Below are 25,724 nucleotides of genomic sequence, written 5' to 3'. Positions count from 1 at the left end.
GATTTGAATTCAGATCTTCCTGACTCCAGATTCGGCACATGGTGTCACATGGCTATCTTTTTCTACAGTTCTTCAATTGTTCTTTTAAGGCAGAAACTATCTCTTCTTTAGTAGTTGTATCCCCAGCTCTAGCACAATGCTTGTATCGTAACAGTTGTTTAATAAATACTTTAGCATTTATTCATTTATTCAATACTTTCATGGATTTGGTATCTTACTGGTATAGACTCTCTCTAGAAATAGAGGTTACAATTCATACCTGTTTCTCATCTGGTCTGATTTTATATACTACTGCATTTCTTTACAGGTAGCTTACCTTAGAGATCCTGATTTGATCTCTCTAAGATTCACAGTACTATATAATAATCAACAGGGCAGTCAGGTAGTGCAATGGAGAGGGCAACAGTTCTCAAGTCAGGAAGACTCATCTTCCTGAGTTCAAAGCTGGTCTTAACTTTCTAGTTATGTGTTTCTAGATAAATCACTTAGTTCCTCATCTGTAAAATAAGCTGGAGAAAGAAATGACAAACCACTACTGTATCTTTGCCAAGAAAACCTCAAAAGAGGTTATGAAGAATTAGAGAGGACTAAAACTATTGAACAAAAACACAATAATCATATAAATTTTTTTAAAATATTAAATTCTTTCTATTAAAATCTTAACTCCCCAGAAAATTTAGCTAATCAGTAAGTACCCAGAAGAGTTTACTTAAACAGAGGCCACTTTTAAAGTTAGCTTGTTCTCCTTAATCTTTATTAAAACTCAATGATAACTGAACAAATTATTGGAGAATAGAACCAGGCAATTGCCATATACAATGTCTCCAGTATAAATGGGAAAAAAAGAAAGCAATCAAAAGTGAATACTGTAAAATTATAATGTTACAAGGTTAGGCCAAAAAAAAGACCTATTTTCCTTATTGGGGTGGGGATAATGTGTCTAGAATATTTCATTTGATGTCAGACTTTGCTCATGTCCTAGTTAAGTTTGTTGAACTGATTATACCTTATTTTTTTTATTCCTTGTTATTAAAGATTTCTTGGGAGGGGAAGAAAAAGAGTGACATACTAGATACTATAGACATTCAAAACAATAGATATTAATGAAACTTTGCTGTCTTTTTTTTTAAAGTCAGTCATTGAAAATGGCTGTCAAAAATTTTATTTTCGTCCCCTACAAATATCGGTTCCCTACTTCAGCACTGATTTGGTGAAAAGCTACTCTTCAGATTTACTGCTTTCTGAGTACAAGCTCTGTATTCTCAGGGGAAGTTGCTTTCTTGGCACAGTTGGAATGAATCTTTCTCTAAGCCTATGAAAATGCCTGCCCTCAATTATGAAATTTCTTTTGTGCTCTGTTAACTTTAATTGTCTTATCTGTTATAGTTAGTGAGTACTGTTTGAGCTTTGTTGTAACACTCCAAGAATGGCAAAGAAAACTTCATTAGTGTTTCCTGGGATTTAAGATTTCTATGCTTGTTTGCAGTTCCAGTGAATCATGCTTAATTTCTTTTTTATCTGATGTTGTAGCTGTATGCAGATACAGGGAAAGATCATATTGGACAGTGGCAAGAGTGCTGTGTTTTTTATCAGTTGACCTGAGTTTGAATCTCATTTTGCTTTTCTTCTAAATAGGAAGTGCCTATCTCTACCTCATTTGGAAAGTGGAAGTGATAATTAAGGTTGTACTATCTATCAAGGGTTGTTGTAAAGATAAGCTGTGCTCATGTGTGTCATGGACCTATTTATATTTAATATATATTTACAAAAAAAATAAGAGTAGGTAAGATAAGGGATGAAGGGCAATAGTGAGGAAAAGATAGCAAGAAACAAAGTTGTATTTTCATCCTCTCATGAAAATTCATAGGATTATGACTTCCTGGTGACTTCATTTTTCTCATCTGTATAATATTTTCACTTTCTGAATCATAGGGTTATTATAAGATTAAATGAGATAACTAGTACTTTCTTTAAAGCAAATTAAAGTTGTTGGTATGATTGTGACACGTTCAACTCTTTTTGACCCTGTGGACCACTGTACATGAGATTTTCTTGACAGAGATACTGGAATGGTTTGCCAATTCCTACTCCAGTAGATTAAAGCAAACATAAGTTAAATGACTTGCTCAGGGTCTCACACACAGGTTGGATTTGAACTCAGGTCTTCCTGATTCTATGACCAATACTCTGTCCATTGAGCCACCTAGCTAATTCAAAATGATATATAAATTTGTGCAAATATGAGTAGGACTATCATCCCTTTCATGCATTCATGGCATTCTAGATTGCCTAATAGTTGTACTTATATTCAATACATCATCCACTTAAAAGATGTTTACTATACGTAAGCAATTGAGCCTAGTGCTGCAGATAAAAAAAAACTAAAAACTGACACCATTCTTGAATAGAGTAGAAGAGATAGATGGCATATAGGTTTCTACCACATTGGTTTGTTTCACTAAACAAGTTTAAGGAGTCTGGGATCTTTTCCTCAATAATAGTAAGATAAACACTAAACTAGGAGTCAGGAAACTTGTATTTTACTCCCAAGTCTATCCTTATTACCTTTGACCCATCTTTTAATCTGAATCCCAGTAACCATCTATAAAATCTGGAAGATCTCTTAAGATTTATTAAAATTTTTAAATTCTGTGATTGTGTGTGTGTTTGTGTTTGTATGTGTGTGTGTGTGTGTGTGTGTGTATGTACATAATCTGGATATCATTATTAATGTGAAGTGTATGTTTGTCTTCAAAGTCAGAAAATACTAGCAAAATATTTCAACCAGGTCAATGTAAAAACCTCAATATATCTATTAGATCATATAGGTCCCTTAGCTCAGGTTTCACCTTTCCTCTTCCTGTTTATGACTATACTAGGGAAATTCAGGACTTTCCTGTTCTTTCAGTTTTCAATTATTGAATGAATTAATTCAAAGGAAGCAAATATTCCCATTAAATTTTCGGAGAACTAGCATTGTAAAGAGCTAAGTGTTCCTCCACGAGTCCCTGAATCCTGTGATTTCCAGAATGTCATTAGAGTGACTGAAAGGCTCACCAACATGCAGTTTTTAGTACCTGGTTTCCTTTTTAACCTTGAAATTCAATAGTTTGTATTTTAGACATGATTTCTGAATAGCTATGTCATATCTAACTCTTAATTAGTTAAATATTAATTCCAGACCTAAGCTTTAACACTAATAGCAAGAAAATGAGCAGAAATTATTATTACAAAATATGTTTATAAGTAAATTGCTTGTACAAATTACTTCAAATATTACATTAGACATGGTAATACTTAATCCCCAGAAGGAAAACTCCCTCTACCAATGCAGGTCTGTTGTTCTTCAGTCATTTCAATCATATCCACTTTTTTGACCCTTTTGGAGTTTTCTTGGCAAAGACTTAGAGGGGTTTGCCTTTTTATCCTCCAACTCATTTTGCAGTTGAGAAATTGAGGCAAACAGGGTTAAGTGACTTCACTAGGGTAACACAGCTAGTAAGAGTCTGAAAACAGATTTGAACTCAAGAAGATGAGTCTTCCAGACTCTAGTCCTGGGCATTCTATCCACTGCACCACCTACCTGCTCATACAGTTCTGTACATTCTCTGAAATTTATGTACTCAGAACTATTATAGAGAAATCATGGTAAGTGACTTGGTACAGTCAGTGTATGTCAGAGGTAGGGCCTGAGCCTGGGTCTCCCTGACTTCAAGGTGAATATGATTGAAATGACTGAACATCAACAGACCTGCATTGGTAGAAGTTTTCCTTCTAGGGAGCTCCTTAAATCAATGAAATCACAAGTTCAATTCCATCTCTTAATTATAAACCTTAAATTATATGTAAGATTGTAGATGTTGTCTACCAAAAGAATTTTTTTTAAAAAGAGTATGGTTTAAAGTCATAGGAATCACAATATTTTCTGTTTTAAATTTTTAAATGATTGCTACGTGAGTAGCCATACTGTCATCTTTTGCCTCAATTCTTCCTTATCCTTAAACTACTGAATCACTGACTGGGTGTTGCCCTCAAATAAACTGAGACCTGAGACAGACCTTAGACAGGTCTCCCACTGCATCTGAGGTCATCTCCAGTTGTCTTGATCTGTGTCTTGCCACTGGACTTAGATGACCCTGGAGGAGAGTGGGGTTGTTAATTCTGCACAGATCTGTCTCCCTTCAATCCAATTCACTTGCAAGTCAAGACATCACCTTCCTGATGCTCTTCAAAAAAGAACAAACATCTACCTGACAAATGTAAATCTAAAACTAGTCTCTATTCATAGAGCCTAAAGACCTCACCTGCTAAATCATTCTGATGGTACTACCTTGCTTTATTTTCCATGTTTGCAATTCTAGTGTTCTCCTTCATTTTTTATTCTCATTACCTTCCCCAAACCTTCCCTAAATTGAATATTCCATCACTTGTCACATTTTTCAGGTCTACATGCACATCTGCTTTCACATCTCCTTCATCCCTATCGCAATCATGTGACTACCACTCTAGTCCAGGGCTTTATCATTCCTGGACTATTGAAATGTTATTGAAATAGGTTCCTAGTTGGTCTCTTTGCTTCCAGTCTCTATTACATTCTACACAAAAATAATCTTGCTAAAGTACAGGTCTTAATGGTCTCATTCTACTGCATAAGGATCTTTCACAACTCCCTATTCCTTTGAGTATAAAGTGCCCACTCCTCAATTTGTCATTTCAAACTTCATAGTCTAATTCCAGCCTTCCTTTCTAGATTTATTTCACATTATTCATCTTTACTTCTCATTTCCTGAATTTGACATTCCATCTCCTACTTTAAAGCTTGTCTATGGGTCAGGAATGCAAAGTACCTATTTAACCACTATCTCTTAAAACCTTAGGTTTCCTTCCAGGCCTAGATCTAGCATCAATTTCAGTGGGAAATCTTTTCTGATCTACATAGCAATGATCTTTCACTCTCCTCAAATTGTTCAGTTGTGTCTGATTCTTAGGGACCCCATTTGGGGTTTTCTAGAGGGTTTTGCCATTTCCTTCTCCAATTTATTTTACATATGAGGAAACCAATATAAACAGAGTTCAGTGAAATATCTAACACTGGATTTGAACTCAAGTTTTTCTGCCTCCAGATTCAGCTATCTTTCCACTGAGTCATCTTACTATCCAAATTTTCTTATATTAATTTATTTGTCTATATGTGCCTCTTCTCCCTTATTCTTAGAAAATGTAACCTTGAGAATAGGTCCCGTTTTTTTTGTTATGGCCAGCACCTAGCACAACACCTTCTTGCAGGCAGTAGTGGATACTTGATAAAGTAGTATTAAGCTGAATCTCAAAATTTATTGCTGCCCCTACCTGCTCAACCCCATTTTGAAGGAGCATACCGGTAATGTTGACCCTTTCCTTCCCCTCTTTTCATCTATTATCCCATTATACCCTTATCCCAGAAGCAGCCTTGCTTTGTAATCCAACTCTGTAATTTATCTACTCAGAGAACTGTTATAGAGAAGTAAAGGTAAGTGACTTGTACAGACTCCCCATACTCTGTGATCTCAAGGCTTTAGGAACAGAAAAAGTAACTACTCACAAAAGCCCTTTTGACTGAGTCTGTCTGTACCTTAAGAAGATGGAGAGGTCTGTCTTTTATACTCCAGGGAATAATCACTGACTGCTGCAAATTAGTCATGTCCCATTCAGTCTTAACTCAAAGCCAACACCTGTTGAGTGCCCTTCCTGTCCACCTTACCTTTTACTTATAGGGAAACCTGAGAAAGAGACATGGGTTGAAATGAACTTTAGTAATTAGGCAGCTCTACTTTAAATATACTATTCCCTATTGAAAAACCTTTGAAATAGTTCTGTTCCATGAAACTGGTTCACATTCCCTATGTCCTTTTTAATTGATAGTGAAAGGCTTGTTACCACATTTACCCACCTTGAGAACGTTATTCATAAGATCTTCTATTTTTCACTTGCATGACATGGTTCAGCCACAGGCCTACCAGATCTAGTAGTTGCTTATAGAGGTTTGAAGCTGCAGTGAATCTCATCTCACTTAAACATTCTATCATATCATTCAAGAGATTATCTATTAAGTTCTTACTATATTCAAGGCACTGTAGTCTCAGAAATTAAGCACAGGGGGACTAACCTAATTTTTTTAATGTAAATTTTTTTAAATTTAATTTTTAATTTTTTTCTTTGGTTGTTATTATTTTTAAAATAAATTTGTTTTGACGCCTTTTTTAATCACCAAAATTTTCCCTACTCCTCCTCCTCCCCCCACTTCCTCCTGTAGAGGAAACCCATATAACAAACACTATGTTTTTTAAAAATACATTTATTTATTTTTCTAAATGTATTTAAAGATGGCTTTCAGCAATCATTTTCTTTTGGTAAGATTTTGAGTTCCACATTTTTCTTTCTTCTTTCCTTTCCTCCCCCTCCCCTAGACAGAGAGTATATTAAACATTTCCATATTAATCATAGCAGAAATATTTTTAAAGACAAAAAGAAGGGGAAAATCAGCAAAGCTGATCAGAAAAATTGTAAAATACGTACAACATATTACACCTTTGGGTCTCTTATGTCTATTCTACAATAGTGGGGCACTCAATGAACTGGAAATATTTTAGTATAAATCATTTTCCCAGCCATGCTTATTCTTTGTGATTTTTAGAATATTATATTGTAATATTATGTGTATGTGTGTATATAATTCTTTTATACCTTATTATGCTTCAGTTCATGCAGATCTTTCCATACTTCTCTGTATGTATAACATTCATCATTTTTTACAGAATAGTAATATATTAAATATTTAATCAAATTAGTTATGGGATTAGTAATGGGATGCCTTCATTTTTTGTATATCACTGGAATGTGGAGGAGCTCAGTTTTTACTCTAAATAACTTTTCTTCTAACATTGGTTTACATCAATACACTTATTTATACCATTTCAATGAATATTTAAAATATATAAAACATTTCCCTGCCTCCATTAGCAGAATAAATTTAACAAAATTTGATCTTTTTTTTTCATTTTGATGATTCAGTCAGCATTATTAACACTAATTACTTTGTAATATTTTAATGCCCCAAGAACTTACTGAGGTCAACTTTTAAAAGTTCTTTCTCTCAACTTTATTTTCAACTTATTACTCCTCATTCTGACATTGTGCATCTAAATCTAGTCTTTTTTCTCTTTTGCAAGTCCTGAATCATTATACTTGAGGATAGTTCCAGTCTGTCCAATAGACTGGATGGGCTTTGTGGAATCTCTTTTCCTTGGATCCTAGTTGTCATTTTCCTTTACCTCTAAATTTATATTTGTGCTGAGGTTTGTTTTGTTTGCTGGGAAACATTTTCCAATAAGTGTGATGTCATTGCATGGACTTTTTGCTATACATATCCTTCCTTGTTTCTATGTTTCTGTTCATTATTGTTACAATTTTGTGCCTATCAGTGACCCCAGTTAAAATTTTAGTTTCTCAAGGACTTCTAATTCTGTTGTAACTTTCCATAGTGTCTGCTATTTAAATTTCTTAATAATCACCCTGCTAACTAAGAAATATCAGTTCCCCCAGGAAGTTATGTGATCCACTCCCTTTTTCCAGTAATTTTTATTGTTTTTATTTGTATCCCGAACACTACTTTATATAGTAGCTGGCATATTTGTTGTTCATTCATTTCTGTCATATATATGATTTTTGTGACCACATTTGGGATTTTCTTGGCAAAGATACTGGAATGGTTCACCATTTCCTTCTCCATCTCATTTTTATGGATGAGGAAAAGGGGCAAATAATTTGCCCATGATCACAAATCTAGTAAATATCTGAGACTGAATTTGAATACATGTAGAAGAGTCTTCCTGACTCCAGACCCAGATCTCTATGCACAATGCTATCTAGCTCTAATCAGGGTTAAATGACTTGCTTAGAGTCACCCAGCTAATAAGTGTCTGAGTTTGGATTAGAACTCAGATCTTCCTGATTCCAGGTCTGGTGCTCTCTTCAACTGTATCACCTAGCTGCCCTTACCTGACCCATAGCAAGTACTTAAAAAATACTTCTTGATGATTTGTCTAGTTCTCTGAGATTTTTCTCAGAGTCCCTCTATCTTATCCATCCTTCCTTTCTATCCTTCATTATAATAATGGTATTCTCCTTATCAGTAGATCAATGGATAGAACACTATACATTTATAAGGTATAGTCAAAGTGTTGTTGAAGTTCAAAGAAATTATGTGACATATATATCATCAATAAGTTAGAAAAGATCAGAAATGCAATTTAAACCCTTCTCTTCTGATTTAAGCTTGACATTCTAGTAACCACACTACACTGTTTTTCTTTGATTCCTGTAAATATTTACTTCACCAGGAAGAACTTGATCAAGAACTCTGTCACCCTTTCTTCTTGGAAAAATTTTGCTTCCTTCCCCTTGTTCATTATATTTCTCTTTTTGGTTATTAACAAAAAAGATTGTGTATGAAATCATGAACTTTTGTTACTTACATAGTTTCTTTTTTAAATGCCTCTACATTAAATTTAATAAGTTAGTAACAAAATTGTCCAGTTTGTTTCTATTTCTTGAAGTTTTTGTTCTCATTCACTCATTCATTTCCCCTCCCTCCATCCCTTTCTTTCTTCCTTCCTACTATTCATCTCTCCTCACTTTCCCAATAGAGACCTTCCTTTTTGACATATATATGTCAAGCAAACACCAATATATATTTAGACATTATTCTCCATCTTTAAGTCATTGTGGTCAAGAGCGCATTATCTTTTAATGATCATTAGCCACAGAAAAAGATTTGTAGATGTGAACTGAGGTGCCAGAGAAGGACAGTGACTTGTTCAAGATCTTACATCTATTTAGTGACAGAGTTTTCCTTCCTCCCTTATGACTGTTGCTGACCTCTCTAGCATCTAATTTAGTTGTTTGTTTGGCTGACACTAATAATACATTTATACAGCTGTGTGAGCTTTTGGATAATTGTCTAATTTGTGTAAGTTTCATATTCTTCATCTTTAAAAGACAAGTCTAAAAATGATGTCTAAGGCTCCTTCCAGCTCTAAATCCTTTTATCCCAAGATTTTAAAAATTTTGTGATCACAATTTTGTGAGGTAGGTAGTTTAACAATTATCATCTCTATTTTATAAATATACTCCACAGTTACAAAGCAAGTTATATCCCACACTGAAACTCAGGTCCCCTGACTCCATGATTAATATTCATCCTTTAGACTAACTAAACCATTCACTTCTCTGTTAATATTGACAGTTTGAAAACGATGCAAATGTGATCATTTCTTGACCCAAATAATTAACCTATAATGATTTTTGGGAGTTCATGTTACATAAAGTCTACAAGATTTTTCATTAATCCCTATGAATTTGTAAAGCTAACTTGGAGATACAATAAGTGGTCAAAGCAAATACATTTTTTAATTAATGTATGATCCCAATAGAAATGAAAGTTTTACTTGCTAAATATATAATTCAAGCTTACTAAGATGACCATTAAAATATAATAATATTGGGGCAGCTAGGGGGTGCAGTGGATAGAGCACCAGCCCTGGAGTCAGGAGTACCTGAGTTCAAATCCAGCCTCAGATACTTAATAATTACCTAGCTGTGTGGCCTTGGGCAAACCACTTAACTCTATTGCCTTGCAAAAAAACCATTAAAAAAAGAAATATAACAATATATTTTTATGTCTCATCCTAATAATGTATTATCTACAGACTTAAAATCATATAAATCATATAAATTGTTCATATAAATGGAATGGAAAGGGACCTTATAAGTTGTGTACTTCAAATTTTTTTCTGAACAGAAATCTATAACATCACTGAGAAATAGGTATTTTTGGCCTTCACTCGAAGGCTATAGTGCGAGGAAGGAAACAAATATTTTTTTCAAGAATTTCTGTGCTTAGCACTTTACAAATAATATTTCATTTGATCTTCACAATAATCCTGAAAGGTGAGTGTTGTTATTATTATTATCCCCATTTTACAGATGAGCAAACTGAGGCTGAGAGGTTAAGTGACTTGCCCAGGGTTACACAGCTAAGAAGGGTTTGAGATTATGTTTTGAATTCAGATTTCCCTGACTCTAGGATCAGCAGTCTATTCACCAGGCCTGAGGATTCAAAAAGTATTTTCTGAAGCAAAGTTTTCATTACATGGAACTTCAGTTTTCTTCCCTTATACTTCCATTCTTTGCTCTTCCTTGGGCTCAGTGGAGTCAAGTTATGGTCTCACTGTTTTTGTCATTTTCAGTGATGTCCAACTTTTTGTAACCCGAATTGAGGTTTTTTTGGCAAAGATAGTGGAGTGGTTGTCATTTCTTTCTTCAGTTCATTTTACAGATGAGGAAACAGGCAAACAGAATTGAGTGACTAGCTCCCAATCACCCAACTAGTAAGGCTCTGATGCCATATTTGATAAGTCTTCAAGTTTTGGCAAAAGAGGGATTAGATTTGGGAGAATGGAAGGAAGATTAATGCCCCATGGAACAGAACTAAGAATCAATAGCTGGGACTTATAAGGCAGATTGAATCTAGATTTAAGGAAAAATTTGCTTGTAGTTAGAGCTGCCCAAGTAAACTCCCAGTGAAATAGACTGCCTTGACATCTTGAAGCATGGAATGTCCCTTGTTAGATATGTTTTTTCTTGATCAGCTCTAAGAGAAACTCAATGGCCACCATCTTCTATAAGAAAATTCTTTGGGTTTTTAACTGGGATTTGACATTAGGGCTCATCTAATCCAACTAATTTTAACTTTTTTTCTGTATCATGACTTTGGTAGTTTGGTAAGACTTTTCAACTCTTCTCAGAATAATGATTTTAAATGCATAAAATAAAATACATCTAATTATGAAAGAACCCAATTATGTTGAAATATAGTTATCAAAATATGAAAACAAACAAGTTCAGGGATCCCAGTATAGGAACCCCTAATCTAGTCCAGCTTCCTTTTTTGAGAGATGAGGAAACTTAAATTCAAGGTATAGCCCGGCTCACTCACTCAGGATCACACAGTGAGTGATTTAATATCAAAGGTAAAAATTTTTCAAATGAGTGGTAGGAAAAAAATAAACCAAAAAACCTGACATCAGATGGAGAGAACAAATACAATATTTCATTTTAGAAACATGTAAATTATCATTAAGACTATTTAGTTCTTATAAACCAATCACCTTTTCCTTTCCCTTTTTATCCTATAGTCTGTTGTTTTAATCTGTTTTCTAGGGTAACTAGGTAGTGCAGCGAATCGAGCACTGACCTTGGAGTCAGGAAAATGGGAGTTTGAATCCATCCTCAGCGAATTGTCACTAACTAGCTGTGTGACCTTGGGCAAGTCACTTAACCCCAATTACCCCACATCCAGGACCATCTCCAGTTGTCCTGATTCATATCTGAATCCAGATAGCTCTGGAGGAGTAAGTGAGGCTGGTGACTTAGCACAGCACCCTCTCCCTCAAATCCAATTATGTGCTTGTCATGGTGCCACCTCCCATGATGTCATGGTCTTCTTCAAGAACGAAGGACAAGAAAAAAAAAATCAGCCTCTGGTTTCTTACTGTAACTATGTGTGGCAGAAAGAATGGTCTAGAAATCAACTCTAGCTGATTCTAGATGCTGCTGCTTGTTTTCACTGAGTCACTTGTGCTAAGATCACTTGTACTTAGTGTAGAAAAAAATCAGTATCAGAAAAATAAAATGGACAAGGCATTGTTAGTCATCAGTTGTTCCAAAAAGAATCTAGGGGTTTTAGTGGACTACAAGCTCAAAGAATTAGCAGTATGATGTAGTAGCTAGGAAGGGTCTTGGAGTCTTGTGCCACATAAATACAGCAACTTAGGTTAAAATTCTGCCAAAGAAGGAGAGCTCTCTTGAGATTTTCAGGCAAGGCTGAAGGAAGGATTGGATATGTCACTGAAAAAAAGTCTCTGAGAAGAAGCAGGGGGCAGACAGCTAGGGTTTAAATCAGAGTAGAAAGTTCTCTCTGAGTAAAAACACCAAATTTTATTTTGGTAGGACTTTAACTGTAGTTCCAATCTGATAACATCTCAGACCAAGAAGCCCATGGCTGAGCTGTAGCCTGTATATATGAGGAATTGAGGCAGAGTTAAGTGACTTTCCCAGGGTCACACAACTAGTAAACGTCTAAGGTCAGCTTAAATAAAAGCTCAAATAATTCCTGATCCTAACCCAGTGTTCTACTCACTGAGCCTAGTTGTCCAGTCTTCTATTAGTAAATCTTTGGGAGCTGGCCTCATTTAGATTTCATAAAAATGTCCTAAAAATTACACTTCCTGCTCTTCCCCCACTAACCAAATAAAGTAGACCTGACTTTTTAAAATGAATTGAAATAAACTATTTCATTTAAGATTCAATATAAACTGGAGCAAGGTTAATTCTCAATCTCCTTGTATTTGGGACAGTGTTCTATGTCTCTGTTAATTATAACTTGAGTTTTTTTTTAAATCATGTGATATTAAGATGCTAAATTAGAAGGTTATAATCTTTTTTCTCTAATTTCTATACTCTAATAAACCAAAATAAACACATCTACATTGCACTCAGAATAAAAATAAACATTTTGAGACACACATAATTGGGAAATCATCTTTACTAGGAAACCCTGATTAGGGCTGCTGGCAAAAAAAAACAAAACAACAAAGGTTGTTTGTGTGTTTGTGTCTCCTTGGATGAAAGTTTTTTAAAACTATGTGAGTGCTGAAATGTTTATTTTTGACTCTGAGTGCAGCATAGATGTTTTCTTGTTTTTAACTCATTCTTAGCTTCTTCTGAGAAGAGCTGTAAGGTATTCCTTGATATAGTTGGAACTCTGCCACCTAGCAGCTGTGGGATTATGGAGAAGTGTTTTCAGCCTTCTGAACTTCAAGGTTTTTTTAATCTACAAGACATACATGATATTTGCACTACCTACCCCGCAGTGTTGTTTCAAGTTGTTGTTTCAAGTGTTGTTTCACTTTGTAAACTTCAAAGATCTTTAGGATACCCTATGTTAGTTAAGTGCCTACTTACTGTTTGCTAGGAGCAGCCAGGAGGTGCCCATAGTGTCCAAGGCCTGCAGTCAGGGAGACTTATCTTCTTGAGTTCAAATCTGGCCTCAGACACCGACTTGCTGTGTGACCCCTGAGCAAATTACTCAACTCTATTTGCCTCAGTTTCCTCATCTGTAAAATGATTTGAAGAAGGAAATAGCAAAACTACTTTCTCAAGAAAACCCCCAAAGTCGGGGCGGCTAGGTGGTATAGTGGATAAAGTACCAGCCTTGGAGTCAGGAGTACCTGGGTTCAAATCCGGTCTCAGACATTTAATAATTACCTAGCTGTGTGGCCTTGGGCAAGCCACTTAACCCCATTTGCCTTGCAAAAACCTAAAAAGTAAAAATAAAAAAAATAAAAAACAAATTTAACTAAGGTGACTATCACCATTATTATCAGTATTTATTGGATCTTTGCTTAATGTATTAAGAATCAATTCAAAGAATGTTTTCTTTCCCCTTTGGAAAATGTTCTTGAAAATATATATATATTATATATATATATATATATATATATAATATATATATAGAGAGAGAGATCTTTATGTATATACATACACATATAAAATAATGTCTGAGTTAAATGGTATTTTAACCATTTATTATTATCATATCATAATATGTCCATGGACATGAGGAAACTCACAGATAACTGCGGTTGAAAACAAAGCATAAGGACAAAAGCTAAAAATGTGCTATGAGATCCAAGAAAGAAGAGATTATTTGTAGCTAAGAGGATCAGAGGAAAGGTTCCTTTAAGAAAATATTTCAATTACATCCTAATCAAGGGATAAAATTTCAAAAGGGAGAGAGAGGACTTAAGAGAGGCAATATGGTCTAATGGATAGGGCAGTGGATTCCAAGTCAGGAAGACCTGAATTCCTATCTAACCTCAGACACTTAATAATGGTGTGACCCTGTGCAGATGGAAACACCCCTGTAACTGGGGTTGGGAGGATGAGAGAGGCTTTCCAAGTTTCATGTACATCATGACTAGGGGAAACAAAGCTCAAGACCTTTTGTGGGTACATCAAGTGGATCACTGGCTGTAATTTGGGATGTTTACAGGTTTATTTGAGGGGTTTTTGCAGAGGAGTGATGTGAGATAAGGTTAAAGAGGAACCTGTTGTAGATGACTTTGAGTATTAAGCTAGTGAGTTTGTTTTTCTTTTGACTGATATGGAAATCATGGATATTATTGAGTTGAAGAGTGATGTGAAGATTATCTGAGCACTTATGTGAAAGATTGGGGACAAGGGTGGTGTGATGATTCCCAGAACATTTATATGAAAGACAAGAGGTTTAGAGATCAACCTGGAGGCTGATTTTAATACTGTCAGGAGTTTATAAAGAGTCCAAATTAGGGTGGTGGCACTGAGGATGGAAAGCAGAGAGATGATGTAGCTGCTGATTTGTTTCTTGAGTTCAGTTCTGCCCTTCGAGGAATCACGACTCAGACTCGGGAATAGAGGTTTTGGAAAGAAAATAGAGATTAATTAAAGGAAATTACAGCATATTAAGAAAGGGTTAGAAAAGTTAGAAAGAGTTTTAAGAGAAGACCACGTGGATTGCTAGCTGGCCAGCATTCAGCAGGAGACTGAGAAGGTTAAAGAGAGTGAACTCCTTTCCTCCTTCCTTTAAGTTCTCTTCCCAAGTCCATGGGAGAGGGTGATGACCTGGGAGTGACCCAAGTCCCTCATTGGAGATTTTGCCTTTTGGGGAGGGGTCCCTTTTGGGTGGTCTTCCAGGAAGCACACCTGGCTGCTGGGGGGTAAAGCAATGCAATCCAAGTTGAAGGTCAGGCCCTCAGGTATGGCCTAAATTAGATGATAAAAGAAGGAAGATTCCCTTTACAAGGCAAGCAAAAGATTTACAAAGTTTGTTCCCAACTGATCTCGTCACCCCCTATGCCCATGTTTCTCTGCATCAATGAAAATGAGAGATTGTGAGGGTAGAATTGACAGAAATTGTCAACTGATGAGAGAGAGTCACAGACAAAGACAGAGAGAAGGATCAAAGATGACTTCAAGGTTTTGTAAGAATGGTGATGAAAAAAAAGGAAGATAGAGAATTGAGTCTTTGGGAGGGGAGGAAGGGTAGGGGGATGGGGGGAAATTAGTTTAGGTTGCCACATATTTCATTTGATGTACTAGGACAGACGCCTTGGAGCTTTCTATTAGGCAATTAACAACATTGTGGTAACAGAAGAGATAAAAACCTGGGAATCATCCACAAAGAAGTTTCAATTAAAGCCAAGGTAAAAAATGAGATACATGGAAGAAAACTGAAAGAGAAAAGAGGCAAAAGACAGAACCTTTAGTGGACTTGAGGGATTGGGAAAAGGAAGAGGAGACAAGAAAGAAGTTGGAGAAACAAAGGTCATAAAGGGAGAAGAGATAGGAGAATATCCTGGAAACCAAAAGGAAGGAGTTTTCCAAAGCAAGGGTGGGTCAATATTATCAATTGCCTCAGATTGAAAAAAATAGATTTGATGATTAAAGGAGCTAAAATGGCCCTGGAGTCAGGAGGACCTGAGTTCAAATCTAGACTCAGACACTTAATAATTACCTAGCTGTGTGACCTTTGGCAAGTCATTTAACCCCATTGCCTTGCAAAAAAAAAAAAACCTAAAAGAACAAAACAAAAGAGCTAAAATGGAATTTTAGTGTCCAACACCTTAATTTTATACATAAGGAAACTGAATCACAAAGGTTAAATAACTTGCTGACACAGTATATACCAGTCAGGATTTGAAGCCAGGTCATTTGACTTTATTGATTTTTGTCATCTCACCCAGTTGGTTATTAATGAGACTGAAATTTTTTAGTAAAGGGGAAATAAGGTGACAGAAGTCAGATTGCCAAAGCTTAAGAAGTGAGTAATTGTTAAAAAAAAACAATGATGGACTACAGTTTGACAGTGTGAGGAAAGAAAGAGATAAAAGTGTGGCTCCAGTGAGTTCCCTTTTAATTCAAGAGAACTACACAAACCATATTAGTTAAAAGATACCATTGTCTGGAAAATTCCTTTAAAAACTGCAAGTTTAAAAGAAACTTTTAATCTTGGTCAGTGATGACCAATCCGTAGTCATTCAGAAAAGTCCTGAATAGCCTAAGTAATCTGGTCTTCTTCCCACTCATCTATAGGCACTTCTTACCAAAGTGCTATATAACAAGTGGTGATGCTGAAAGATAGGTGCTAGAGTAGGTAGAAAGGTTAAACTTTGAAGTATGGGTGACCTGGGCTCAAGTGCTTTGACACAGTAAAAGTAATACTGTATAATGGTCAGCTATAAATAACTTAGCTCTTCTCAACTATACAATGACAATCCAAGATATTTCCAAAGGATTCAATGAAAAATGCTATTCACCTCTAGAGAAAGAACTAATGGAATCTGAATGTAGATCAAAGCATACTTTTTTCACTTTTTATATTTTTCCTGTTTTTTTATTTGGATTTGTCTTCCTTCACAAAATGACCAATATGTTATTATGTGTTGCATGATTGTATGTGTGTAACCTATATCAAATTGTTTACTCTCTCAGAGAGTGGGGGTGGTGAGGGAGTAAGAGAGAAAATTTGGAACTCAAGTTTTTAAAAAAATGAATGTTAAAAATTGTCTTTATATGTAACTGGGGAAAAATAAAGTACCTTCCTTTGGCGTATAAGATCATATAGACTTAGAACTCAAAAGTACCTTAGGTCATTGTATTTAGTCCCTTCATTTTATAAAGAAATTAGGACCAGATAGTTTAAGTGACTTGCATAGAGTCATATAGCTAATAAGTATCTAGGCAGGATTCAAATTCACCCAAAATGACCCTGAATGGGTCACTTAATTTAACAGAGAAGTTATATTGAGAAGGGAATGTCAATATCTGCACTTCCCCTACACTGATGACATTATAAGTCAGGGACAAAAAGAAATATTGATGATGATGAAGATGATGTTGGTTAATAATAGTATATCCAAAAGTGAGCAAATGATTTTCAAAAAGTCATTTGGCCAGAAGTTTGTTAAACAGATTGCATAAGACTAGACATGCAGCAGGGTTATATTTTTACCTAGGTGAGTCTCAAGGACTAACAGTGTATTCAGGGAAATAAGAAAGGTTTAAGAATATGAGGGCTACTTTCTTTAAAAAAATTTTTTTTAATGGTCAAGGATTTATTATCTCTACCCCCTACCCTTCTTTCCCCCCCAAAAGAATAAAACCTCCTTACTAAAAAGTCATGCAAAATATTCCCATATTGATCATGTCCAAAGACAGCATATATATCATTCTGTATATCAGTGGGATATACTGTCAGAAGGTTGATAGCGTTCTTCATTATCATTGTTGGAAATCATGATTGATCAGAGTTCTTAAGTCTTTGAGAAATGTCCATTGTTGATATAAATATAAATTGCTCTTCTGATTCTTTTAACTTTGCATCAAGTCATTCTTGGGTTTCTCTAAAGCCATCTCTTTCATCATTTCTTATAGCACAATAGTAAGTTATTGCATTCATATACCATACTGTTTTCAGATATATTTTCCTTTTGAAGGATATTCACTCAGTTTCCCATTCTTTACCACTATAAAAAAGAGTTGCTATAAATTTTTTGTACACATGAGATCTTTTCCTCTTTGTTTGATTCCCTTGTGGTATGACCCTATAGTGTTACAGGGACACTTTTTGGTTGGAATACAGGGAGGGAATCATAGAAATCATGTTGACATTTTTCCCTCCCTGAGGAAAATATTAGCAAAGAGTAGGGAGGGTTTGGTGTTCAAGAAGCTATGGACCTATGTAGATAAAAAATTCTTCTGTTGGAGAATCATTTCATTTGGAAGTTCTCTGAAAGTCCTTCATTTGACATATCGGGAAGCTGATAAACAGCAAGATAAAATGACTTGCCTAAGTCATACAAGTACATACAAGGTTGTTGTTCAGTCTTGTCTGAATCTGTGAACAGCTAATGCTGCCCATGGGGTTTTCTTGCCAAAAATACTATATTGGTTAACTTTTTCCTTTTTCAGTGGATTAAGGCAAACTGGGTTAAGTGACATGCCCAGGCCACATAGCTAGTGTCTGGGGCTGGATTTGAACTTGGGCCTTACTCCATGCCTAGCACTCAATTCAAAAAAGGTGAAAGCTCCTGGAGTTATACAGTAGACTGTATTGATTTGGCAAAGGCAAGTGTAGGCAGGAATCCAAATTCAATAAAACTAGGAGGCTTTTAGGGGAAAATTAATTAAATGTTTTACTAAAGATAGCCTACAAATGATATAAATATTCAAATGGCCCTTGGCAGAAAACAAGTTCCCCACCTAGGTATCTACAAAAAGCCATTCCTGATTCTCCAAATTCTAATACTTTTCTTTTGTTGACATTCTCCACTTTTATCTTCTGCTTTTTTTTTTTGCAAGGCAAATGGGGTTAAGTGGCTTGGCCAAGGCCACACAGCTAGGCAATTATTACACTTCTGAGACAGGATTTGAGCCCAGGTACTCCTGACTCCAAGGCCAGTGCTTTATCCACTATGCCACCTAGCCGCCCCCCTTCACTATATCTTCTATAGAGCTTGTTTGTATATAGTTGCTTGGGCAACTAGATGGCAAAATGAAGAGAGTCAGGAACATCATCTTCCTGAGTTCTTAGGTTTCTTTAAAGCCATCTCTTTCATCATTTCTTATAGCACAATAATAGGCAAGTTTGCCTTAGTTCTTCATTTATAAAATGAACCAGAGACAGAAATGGCAAATCACTCCAGTATCCTTGCTAAGAAATCTCGAAATGGGGATCATGAAGAGCAAGATACAATAGAAATGATTGAACAACAATAGATCTATGATGATAGAGTTTTCCTGATGGAGAGCTCCCCAAAGTAATGAAATCACAGATTCAGTCTGTCTTCCTAACAACATACTTTAAATGAAGTCTATTCAAAGCAAAGTAGCACTTAGCACATCGTCTTTTACTTAGTAGGTGCTTAATCAATATTTACTGACTGAAAGCTTAAAATCATTGTGCCATGTTACTGTAACTCTGGGGTTTTAACTTGGAGACTATGTACTTTTTTAAAATGTTGATAAATGCATTTTGTATAATCATTTTCCTTTGGGTAATCATATATATATTACTTCATGCATTTAAATTCTGTGAAAGATTCCATAGGTATTGTTAGATTGCCTAAGGGGTTCTTGACAAAAAAATGTCTAAGAACTCCTATTCCAAATAATGATGAAACAGCTCCCACAATACTGCCTGGGGAAGCTCATGAGCATAGGCCCTATATAAACTGAGAACACCAGGCAAAATAGGTCTTTCTTCCACCCAACACCTTCTTTACTTTTTCTCACCCATAACTTCTAACCACAGCACAGGGAAAGTTGGTAGTGCAATGGATAGAGCACCAGCCCTGGAGTCAGAAGGACCTGAGTTCAAATAATTGCCTAACTGTGTGACCTTGGGCAAGTCAACCCCATTGCCTTAAATAAAAAAAAAAATTAACCACAGCATCCCATCATCCCCTCTGAGTCATGTCTGTTTGGTCATCCTACAACTTTTGAGGGAAAGAATTGTTGAAATGAAGACCCTGCTTCTGATGAGTGGCTGAGAGTATCCTCATTTCCTTCTCTGCTCTTGGGACTTACTCTATGGGGGAGGAAATTGGGGTCAGCATCTCAGAGTAATCACTACTATAATGAGGTACAGATTTTCAAGCTCTTTACCTTTTTTTTTTGTCCTCAGGCAATGGAATAAACTATATTTTTTGAGTTCCTCTCATCCCATGTTTTTCCTCATTTGGAGAGGAATAAGGGTCAAAGTTTATGAGGCTAAATATGGATGTTCAAAATTAATCTATTGGTGGCTATTTGCTGTCTTGAGATTGTGGGTATTCAACTTCTGATCCTCTCAGCACCAGCTGTGGAGATTTCCTGGTTCAGCAATCCCCTCACAAATGAAGCTCAGATCTAGCCCCAGTTTGACCATCTGTACAGATTAGTTTGTTTTTTGTTTTTGTTTCTGGTGTTTGTTTATTTGCTTTAAGATGCAAGAAAAAGACAGCTGGGCAAGGAACTGCCAGGGTGGTCCCAGTTCAGTCATTTATATATCTTTTGAGATTTTTTAATAGTTAATAGATTAATCTGGCAGACTGCTGACTTCAATAGAAATCATTATTTTCAAGTTAGGTGTGGGTTCTGGGTGATTGAATCCTTTGTATTAATCCTGCTACAAAGCAGCTTTTAAATATTCTGGTATGAGATTAGATTGTTACATGTTAGTCAGAATTCCTATCCCATATAGCCTTCGATTTAGGTTGTTTAGTGTAGTTCTGATTATTATCAACAAGCCTTTGTTAAGTGCCTATTATGAGCTGATCACTGTGCTAAAATGCTAGGGGATACATCAAAAAGCAAAATTATAGTTCTTATTCTCAAAATCCTTACATTGTAGTGGGGGAAATAATATGCTCATGATTGTGTCCAAACAAAATGTTTGTAAAATATATGGAGTAAATAGGAAGATGGAAGGATGGAGGAGAAGGGAGGGGAAATAGGACAGGGAAAAACCTGCAGAAGGAAGGATTTGAGTTTTGTTTTGAAGAAAGTAAAATTGGTAAAGATGAGGAAGGTCCAGAGTATTCCAGGTATGAGAGAGAGCCAGTAAAAGGAAGACTGAAGAGACAGAAAGGAGCTAGGTTATGAAAAAACAGCTCTAGATTTGCAGTCAAGAACACAATAGTTCAGTTCCTGCCTAGGACACTTATTGGCTGTGTGACTTAACTTTTGTTTGCCTCAGTTTCTTTATCTGTAAAATGGGAATAATAATAGCAGCTATCCACCAGGGTTGTCATGAGAACAAAATGAAATGATTTTTGTAAAGTACCTTGCAAACCTCGAAATTTATGCAGTCATTAGTTGTAATTGTTGTGAAAGGGTTTAAAAGGCCAAGAAAGGATTTTCCATTTGATCCTAAAAATAATAGGGAAAAATTGAAGTTTATTGTGGGGTTGGAAGGGAAAAAATAATATGGTCAGACCAGCACTTTTTAGATCACTTCAGCACTGGAGTGAAGGAGTGACTAGTTGGAGAAAGAATTGAGGCAGAAACATGGATCAGTAGTTGTAATCATCCAGGAGTAAGGAGATAAGAGTCTATCAGGGGTGACAAACAACTTCCATGGATTGCTTGACTACAGATTTCCTTGTCTCAAAGGAAAACATGAACACCTGCTCTTTCTTACTTGTCTCACATGAATGCTAAAGATAATTACAATGATATCCTGTGGTTCAGCATAAGCAATGTGCTATATAAATGTCATGATTGTGGGTTCTGCCTCCATTGGTGGCTTCAATGGAGCATTGAGTTGACCATAGGTTTGGTTTTTTTTGCAAGGCAAGTGGGGTTAAGTGGCTTGCCTAAGGCCACACAGCTAGGTCATTATTAAATGTCTGAGACCGGATTTGAACCCAGGTACTCCTGACTCCAGGGCTGGTGCTTTATCCACTGTGCCACCTAGCCACCCCATAGCTTTTTTTTTAATTGAAGATCTTGACTATAGTTTTTTGCAAGGCAAATGAGGTTAAGTGGCTTGCCCAAGGCCACACAGCTAGCTAATTATTAAGTGTCTGAGACCCAATTTGAACCCAGGTACTCCTGACTCCAGGGCCACTGCTTTATCCACTGCGCCACCTAGCTGCCCTGACCATAGGTTTTCAAAAGCTCTACTCACAGAGACCTAGCCATAAGGTTTCCAATTTTATTGATGGCCCAATCCATATCAAAGGTCAACCATCCCTTTATAGATAGAACTGAGTATTAGGAGATAAATTACTTGAGGGAACAGCAATTCATTAAAGCATCTTCTGAGGAGTTGAAAGATTGACATCTGAATTGATAGTAGGAGCACTTAGGAAGACAAAGAATATGAGACAATGGAAAGAAGACTCCTCAGAGTCAAAATATCTGGAGTTGACTCTCTGTTGACTCTGTGCAACCTTGGACAAATCACAAAAGTTCTCTGGTCCTTAGTTTCTTCATCTCTAAAATGGGTTCATTGGACTAGAGAGCCCCTTCTAGCTCTAAAACTACAAGTCAAAATGACAGTTTCTAGAATTATGAGTTCTTAGTGATTCAAATCCTTTGTATTATCAATGATGAGCTCAAGTATTTCCTTGATCTCTACTTTTAATGATTAATACTTGGCGATTGTAAGATGTGACGATCTATTGTAGCAGTGGGCTTTGAGTCCTTTGTATTAAGTTTGTGAATTTATGTTTGAAAGGAAATCGCTTTATATTTCCTTTCCCCCTGTTTTTAAAACATTTATTTAGAATTGTAAACCCTTTGAGGGCAGTAAATATTTCCTATTTGTCTTGGTATCCCCAACACCAGAGACAACATCTAGCTAGTTGTTTGTCTTTTGTTCTTGAAAAGAACCCATGACATCAGGGAGTTGACATGCAAGTGAATTAATTTGAGATAGAGTCACCAGCCTTGCTTTCTCTTATGGAGTCATCTCTGGGTCCAGTGGCCAGATATAGATTAGGAGGGTTGAAGATGGCCTGGGATGCAGTGGAAGACAACTTTTTTAAGCTAGGATCTTTGACAGCTCTCAGTTTGACTGAGGCAATGTCCATTCAGACTAGATAAGAAAGAAATAAGGCAGAGAATAGTTTCTTTAAACTAGTAAAAAAAGAAAAAAAAAAGAAATCAATCTGGGAGGAGAAGACTCACTGGGTTTCTGGCAAAAACAAATGTACTCTTAGCTAATCCCAAGCCAAATAATGACCAAGTAGAGCTTGGCTTGGTATCTATTGCTGGCCCAGTAGCTAGGTGGTAGACCACCAGTCCTGGAGACCTTATTTCAAATTTGGCCTCAGACACTGGATACTTACTAGTTGTATGGCCATGGGCCAGTCACTAATCCTGATTTGCCTCTCATCCAGAGCCATCTGCGATCATCCTGATTCATATCTGGCCATGGATTTAGATGCCTCCAGAGGAGAAAGTGAGACTGAGACTTAGCACAGTATCATCTCACTCAAATTCAATTCATGTGCATGTCATGGCATCACCTTCCAAATATCATAGTCTTCTGTGTGAATGAAAAACAAAAAAAGAAACCAAACATCAAAAAAGTTCTTGGCCAATCATGAGAGAACATAGAAAATCAACAGTAAATGCTTGTTGAATTGAACCAAACTGTCAACCATTTGGAAAATATGGGTAAAATTCCTTTATAGCATGAAACATAAAAAGGATTACAAAATTATGATCATGTTGGAGTGATTGATTTATAGTATGATGTCAATTTGTTCATTAGATTGTAAGCTCCTTGAGAGCAGAGATTGACATTTTTCCTCATTTTGTATCCCTAGAACTTAGCATGAGGCCTGGCACATTGTTGATAAATAATAGCTTAATAAAAGTTAATTGATTGAAAAATCAATAGAATCAAAATTTCTCATAATTAATGATGTGCTATACCCTAGTTCCATGATAGAAGCAGTCAGTCATAATATTCTTCACAACATTTTGGTTCTACCATCAAACAATTCCAGTCCCCTATAGTTTCCTTGCCATTTTCACCAGAAAAACTCATACTAATTCCTAATCCATGATACAAAACAAAATAGTACCTCATGCATATGGCAAAAATGATTGTAAGAGGACAAAGGGGTCAGAGTAGGAAGAGTTAAAACTTAATTAGATAAATATCTACCTTTGGGACAAGTTATTACCTTTGTGGAACTTGTTGTGCTAGGAGTCAACCTCTGTTTCTTAGACAATCATAGAATCTATGACAGTGTTTTGAGGACTAGGTCAAGGGATATTCAGCTAATATTGGCAGCTGGTTTTGGCTTGGTGTGTGTTATAAAATTCCATCATGCTTTGGACAATTTTGCTAAGTATTACAATATTGTTTCTTCTTTTACAGGGAGAGTCCATCTGCCAACTTGGATCCATGTGCATTTCTTAATTCTTTTACGGGTTCCAGCAGGACCCTGCTGATTGACGGTCGTGTTGAACTCAAAAGGGGCCTGCAGCGTCAGGAACGACATATCTTTCTGTTTAATGATTTGTTTGTTGTAACTAAGGTCAAGTAAGTATCTAAGTAAATGTCTTTATTAAAATGTAATGGAATCTCCTTAGCAAATGGTCATTGTGACCCTGAAGAAAATTGTCTCTTCAATCAATCCTTGTTTAGCACGTGCCAAACTTTTTGATGATGAAGTATATTTTGTTTCATTTTCTTACATTTCTCTTTTTTGTATATACTAATTTTTAAGTATAGTTAAGTCAGGATGTGTTAATTCATATTGGGCTTCTTTCTGTAATTAACTTGCCACTTATCTGCTAGACTTTGGTTTCCTAATCTATTAAATGAGGGTATTGAACTAAGTGACCTATAATATCCCTTCTAAGTCTCAAAGGGGTTTTTAATTTAGCATGACCTTTGGTTTTACTCCTGATCTCCAGGACTGCTATAAGAACAATGCTTCTTAAAACAATAAAGTGTTAGTATTGTCAGAAAAATTTATGCCTGGAAATTGTCATTAGAAACCTCCTAAAAAGACAAATCCCTTCAGTAAAGGGATTACACTGAATATAATTAAATCTTTCTCTGATGATTCCTCACTTTTGCAGTGAATGCCTCTCAAGGTCATTACTTTCAGCATCAATCTTGATTGTACCAAGCGTCTGTTCATAGATAATATATCTCTTTGCTGACCCCAAGACATTTCCTGGGAGTTTATTATTAAAATAAATCCTTGATAACATACCCATTTTTGTCTATTTTCTTCAAGCTGAGCACCCCCCCCAAGAAAATTACATGTTAATTAAGATTTGTAATCAATAAAGGCTTTACTGGATTTGGTTCTAAACTAGGAGTGTCAAGGAATCAGACTAGATACTGTGAACATAATTATTCTTGATGTCCAATTATTCACCCTCTGACTCCAACTTAAATTACTTTTATCATTCACAGAAGCCTATAGTGCCAGTGTCTTTCAGGACCTATAGCTTTGTAAAACAATCTTTGTTATAAATGACTACACACAAGAGAAACCTCTCTGTTCCTTCCCTCTGACCTCCTCCCTCAAGCAAACAAACAAACAAACAAAAGAATAGAACATGTATTGTTGTATTAAGTTAGCAGAAATATATGGTTTGGAGTTGGGAAAGGGAAAAGACAATCTGGTCTTAAGCCTAATAATAGAAATCATAGAAATGAACTCTTTTACCTTTTCCTAGAAACCAGTGAAACTTCTCTTCTCTTTGAACTTCAGAGAAAGTATTAAGGATTATGATGTTTAAAAAAAAATAAGAGGAAGATAAAGGTATAAATTTTTCATTTTCATTTCTAAAATTTGTCTTCAAAAGATTTCATAGCACTGTAAAGAGATCATCCAGTACAAACCACACCAAAGAATGATTTTCTTCCTGAACTGCCCATAATATCTCCATCAAGCTCCCCTTGAAAATTCTCAGAGAGAGAGAAAGCTCACTATTTCCCAAGACAGGCTATTCTACTCTTGAATAGTTTGAATTATTAAATTCGAAAGCTTTTTCTCACAGAAAGCCAAAATCTACCTTTTTTGTGATCTACTTATTTCTCTTAGTTCTACCCTCTGATGCCAAGA

The 25,724-nt window shown here is 35.9% G+C and overlaps 1 protein-coding gene across 1 annotated transcript in view; it reads left to right on the top strand.

The window, feature by feature from the left end:
- ARHGAP20 (Rho GTPase activating protein 20) overlaps window positions 1-25,724 on the top strand; it is a 168,094-nt gene that overhangs the window by 60,025 nt on the left and 82,345 nt on the right. Inside the window, exon 3 of the mRNA XM_074216639.1 lies at window positions 24,017-24,181. Coding sequence (XP_074072740.1) covers window positions 24,017-24,181 — 165 coding nt within the window. The remainder of the gene's footprint in view (window positions 1-24,016; window positions 24,182-25,724) is intronic.

The sequence above is a fragment of the Macrotis lagotis genome, chromosome 1 (genome assembly GCF_037893015.1).
Source record: "Macrotis lagotis isolate mMagLag1 chromosome 1, bilby.v1.9.chrom.fasta, whole genome shotgun sequence".
Taxonomy (NCBI): Eukaryota; Metazoa; Chordata; class Mammalia; order Peramelemorphia; family Peramelidae; genus Macrotis; species Macrotis lagotis.
This window is presented reverse-complemented; position numbering and strand designations above follow the sequence as displayed.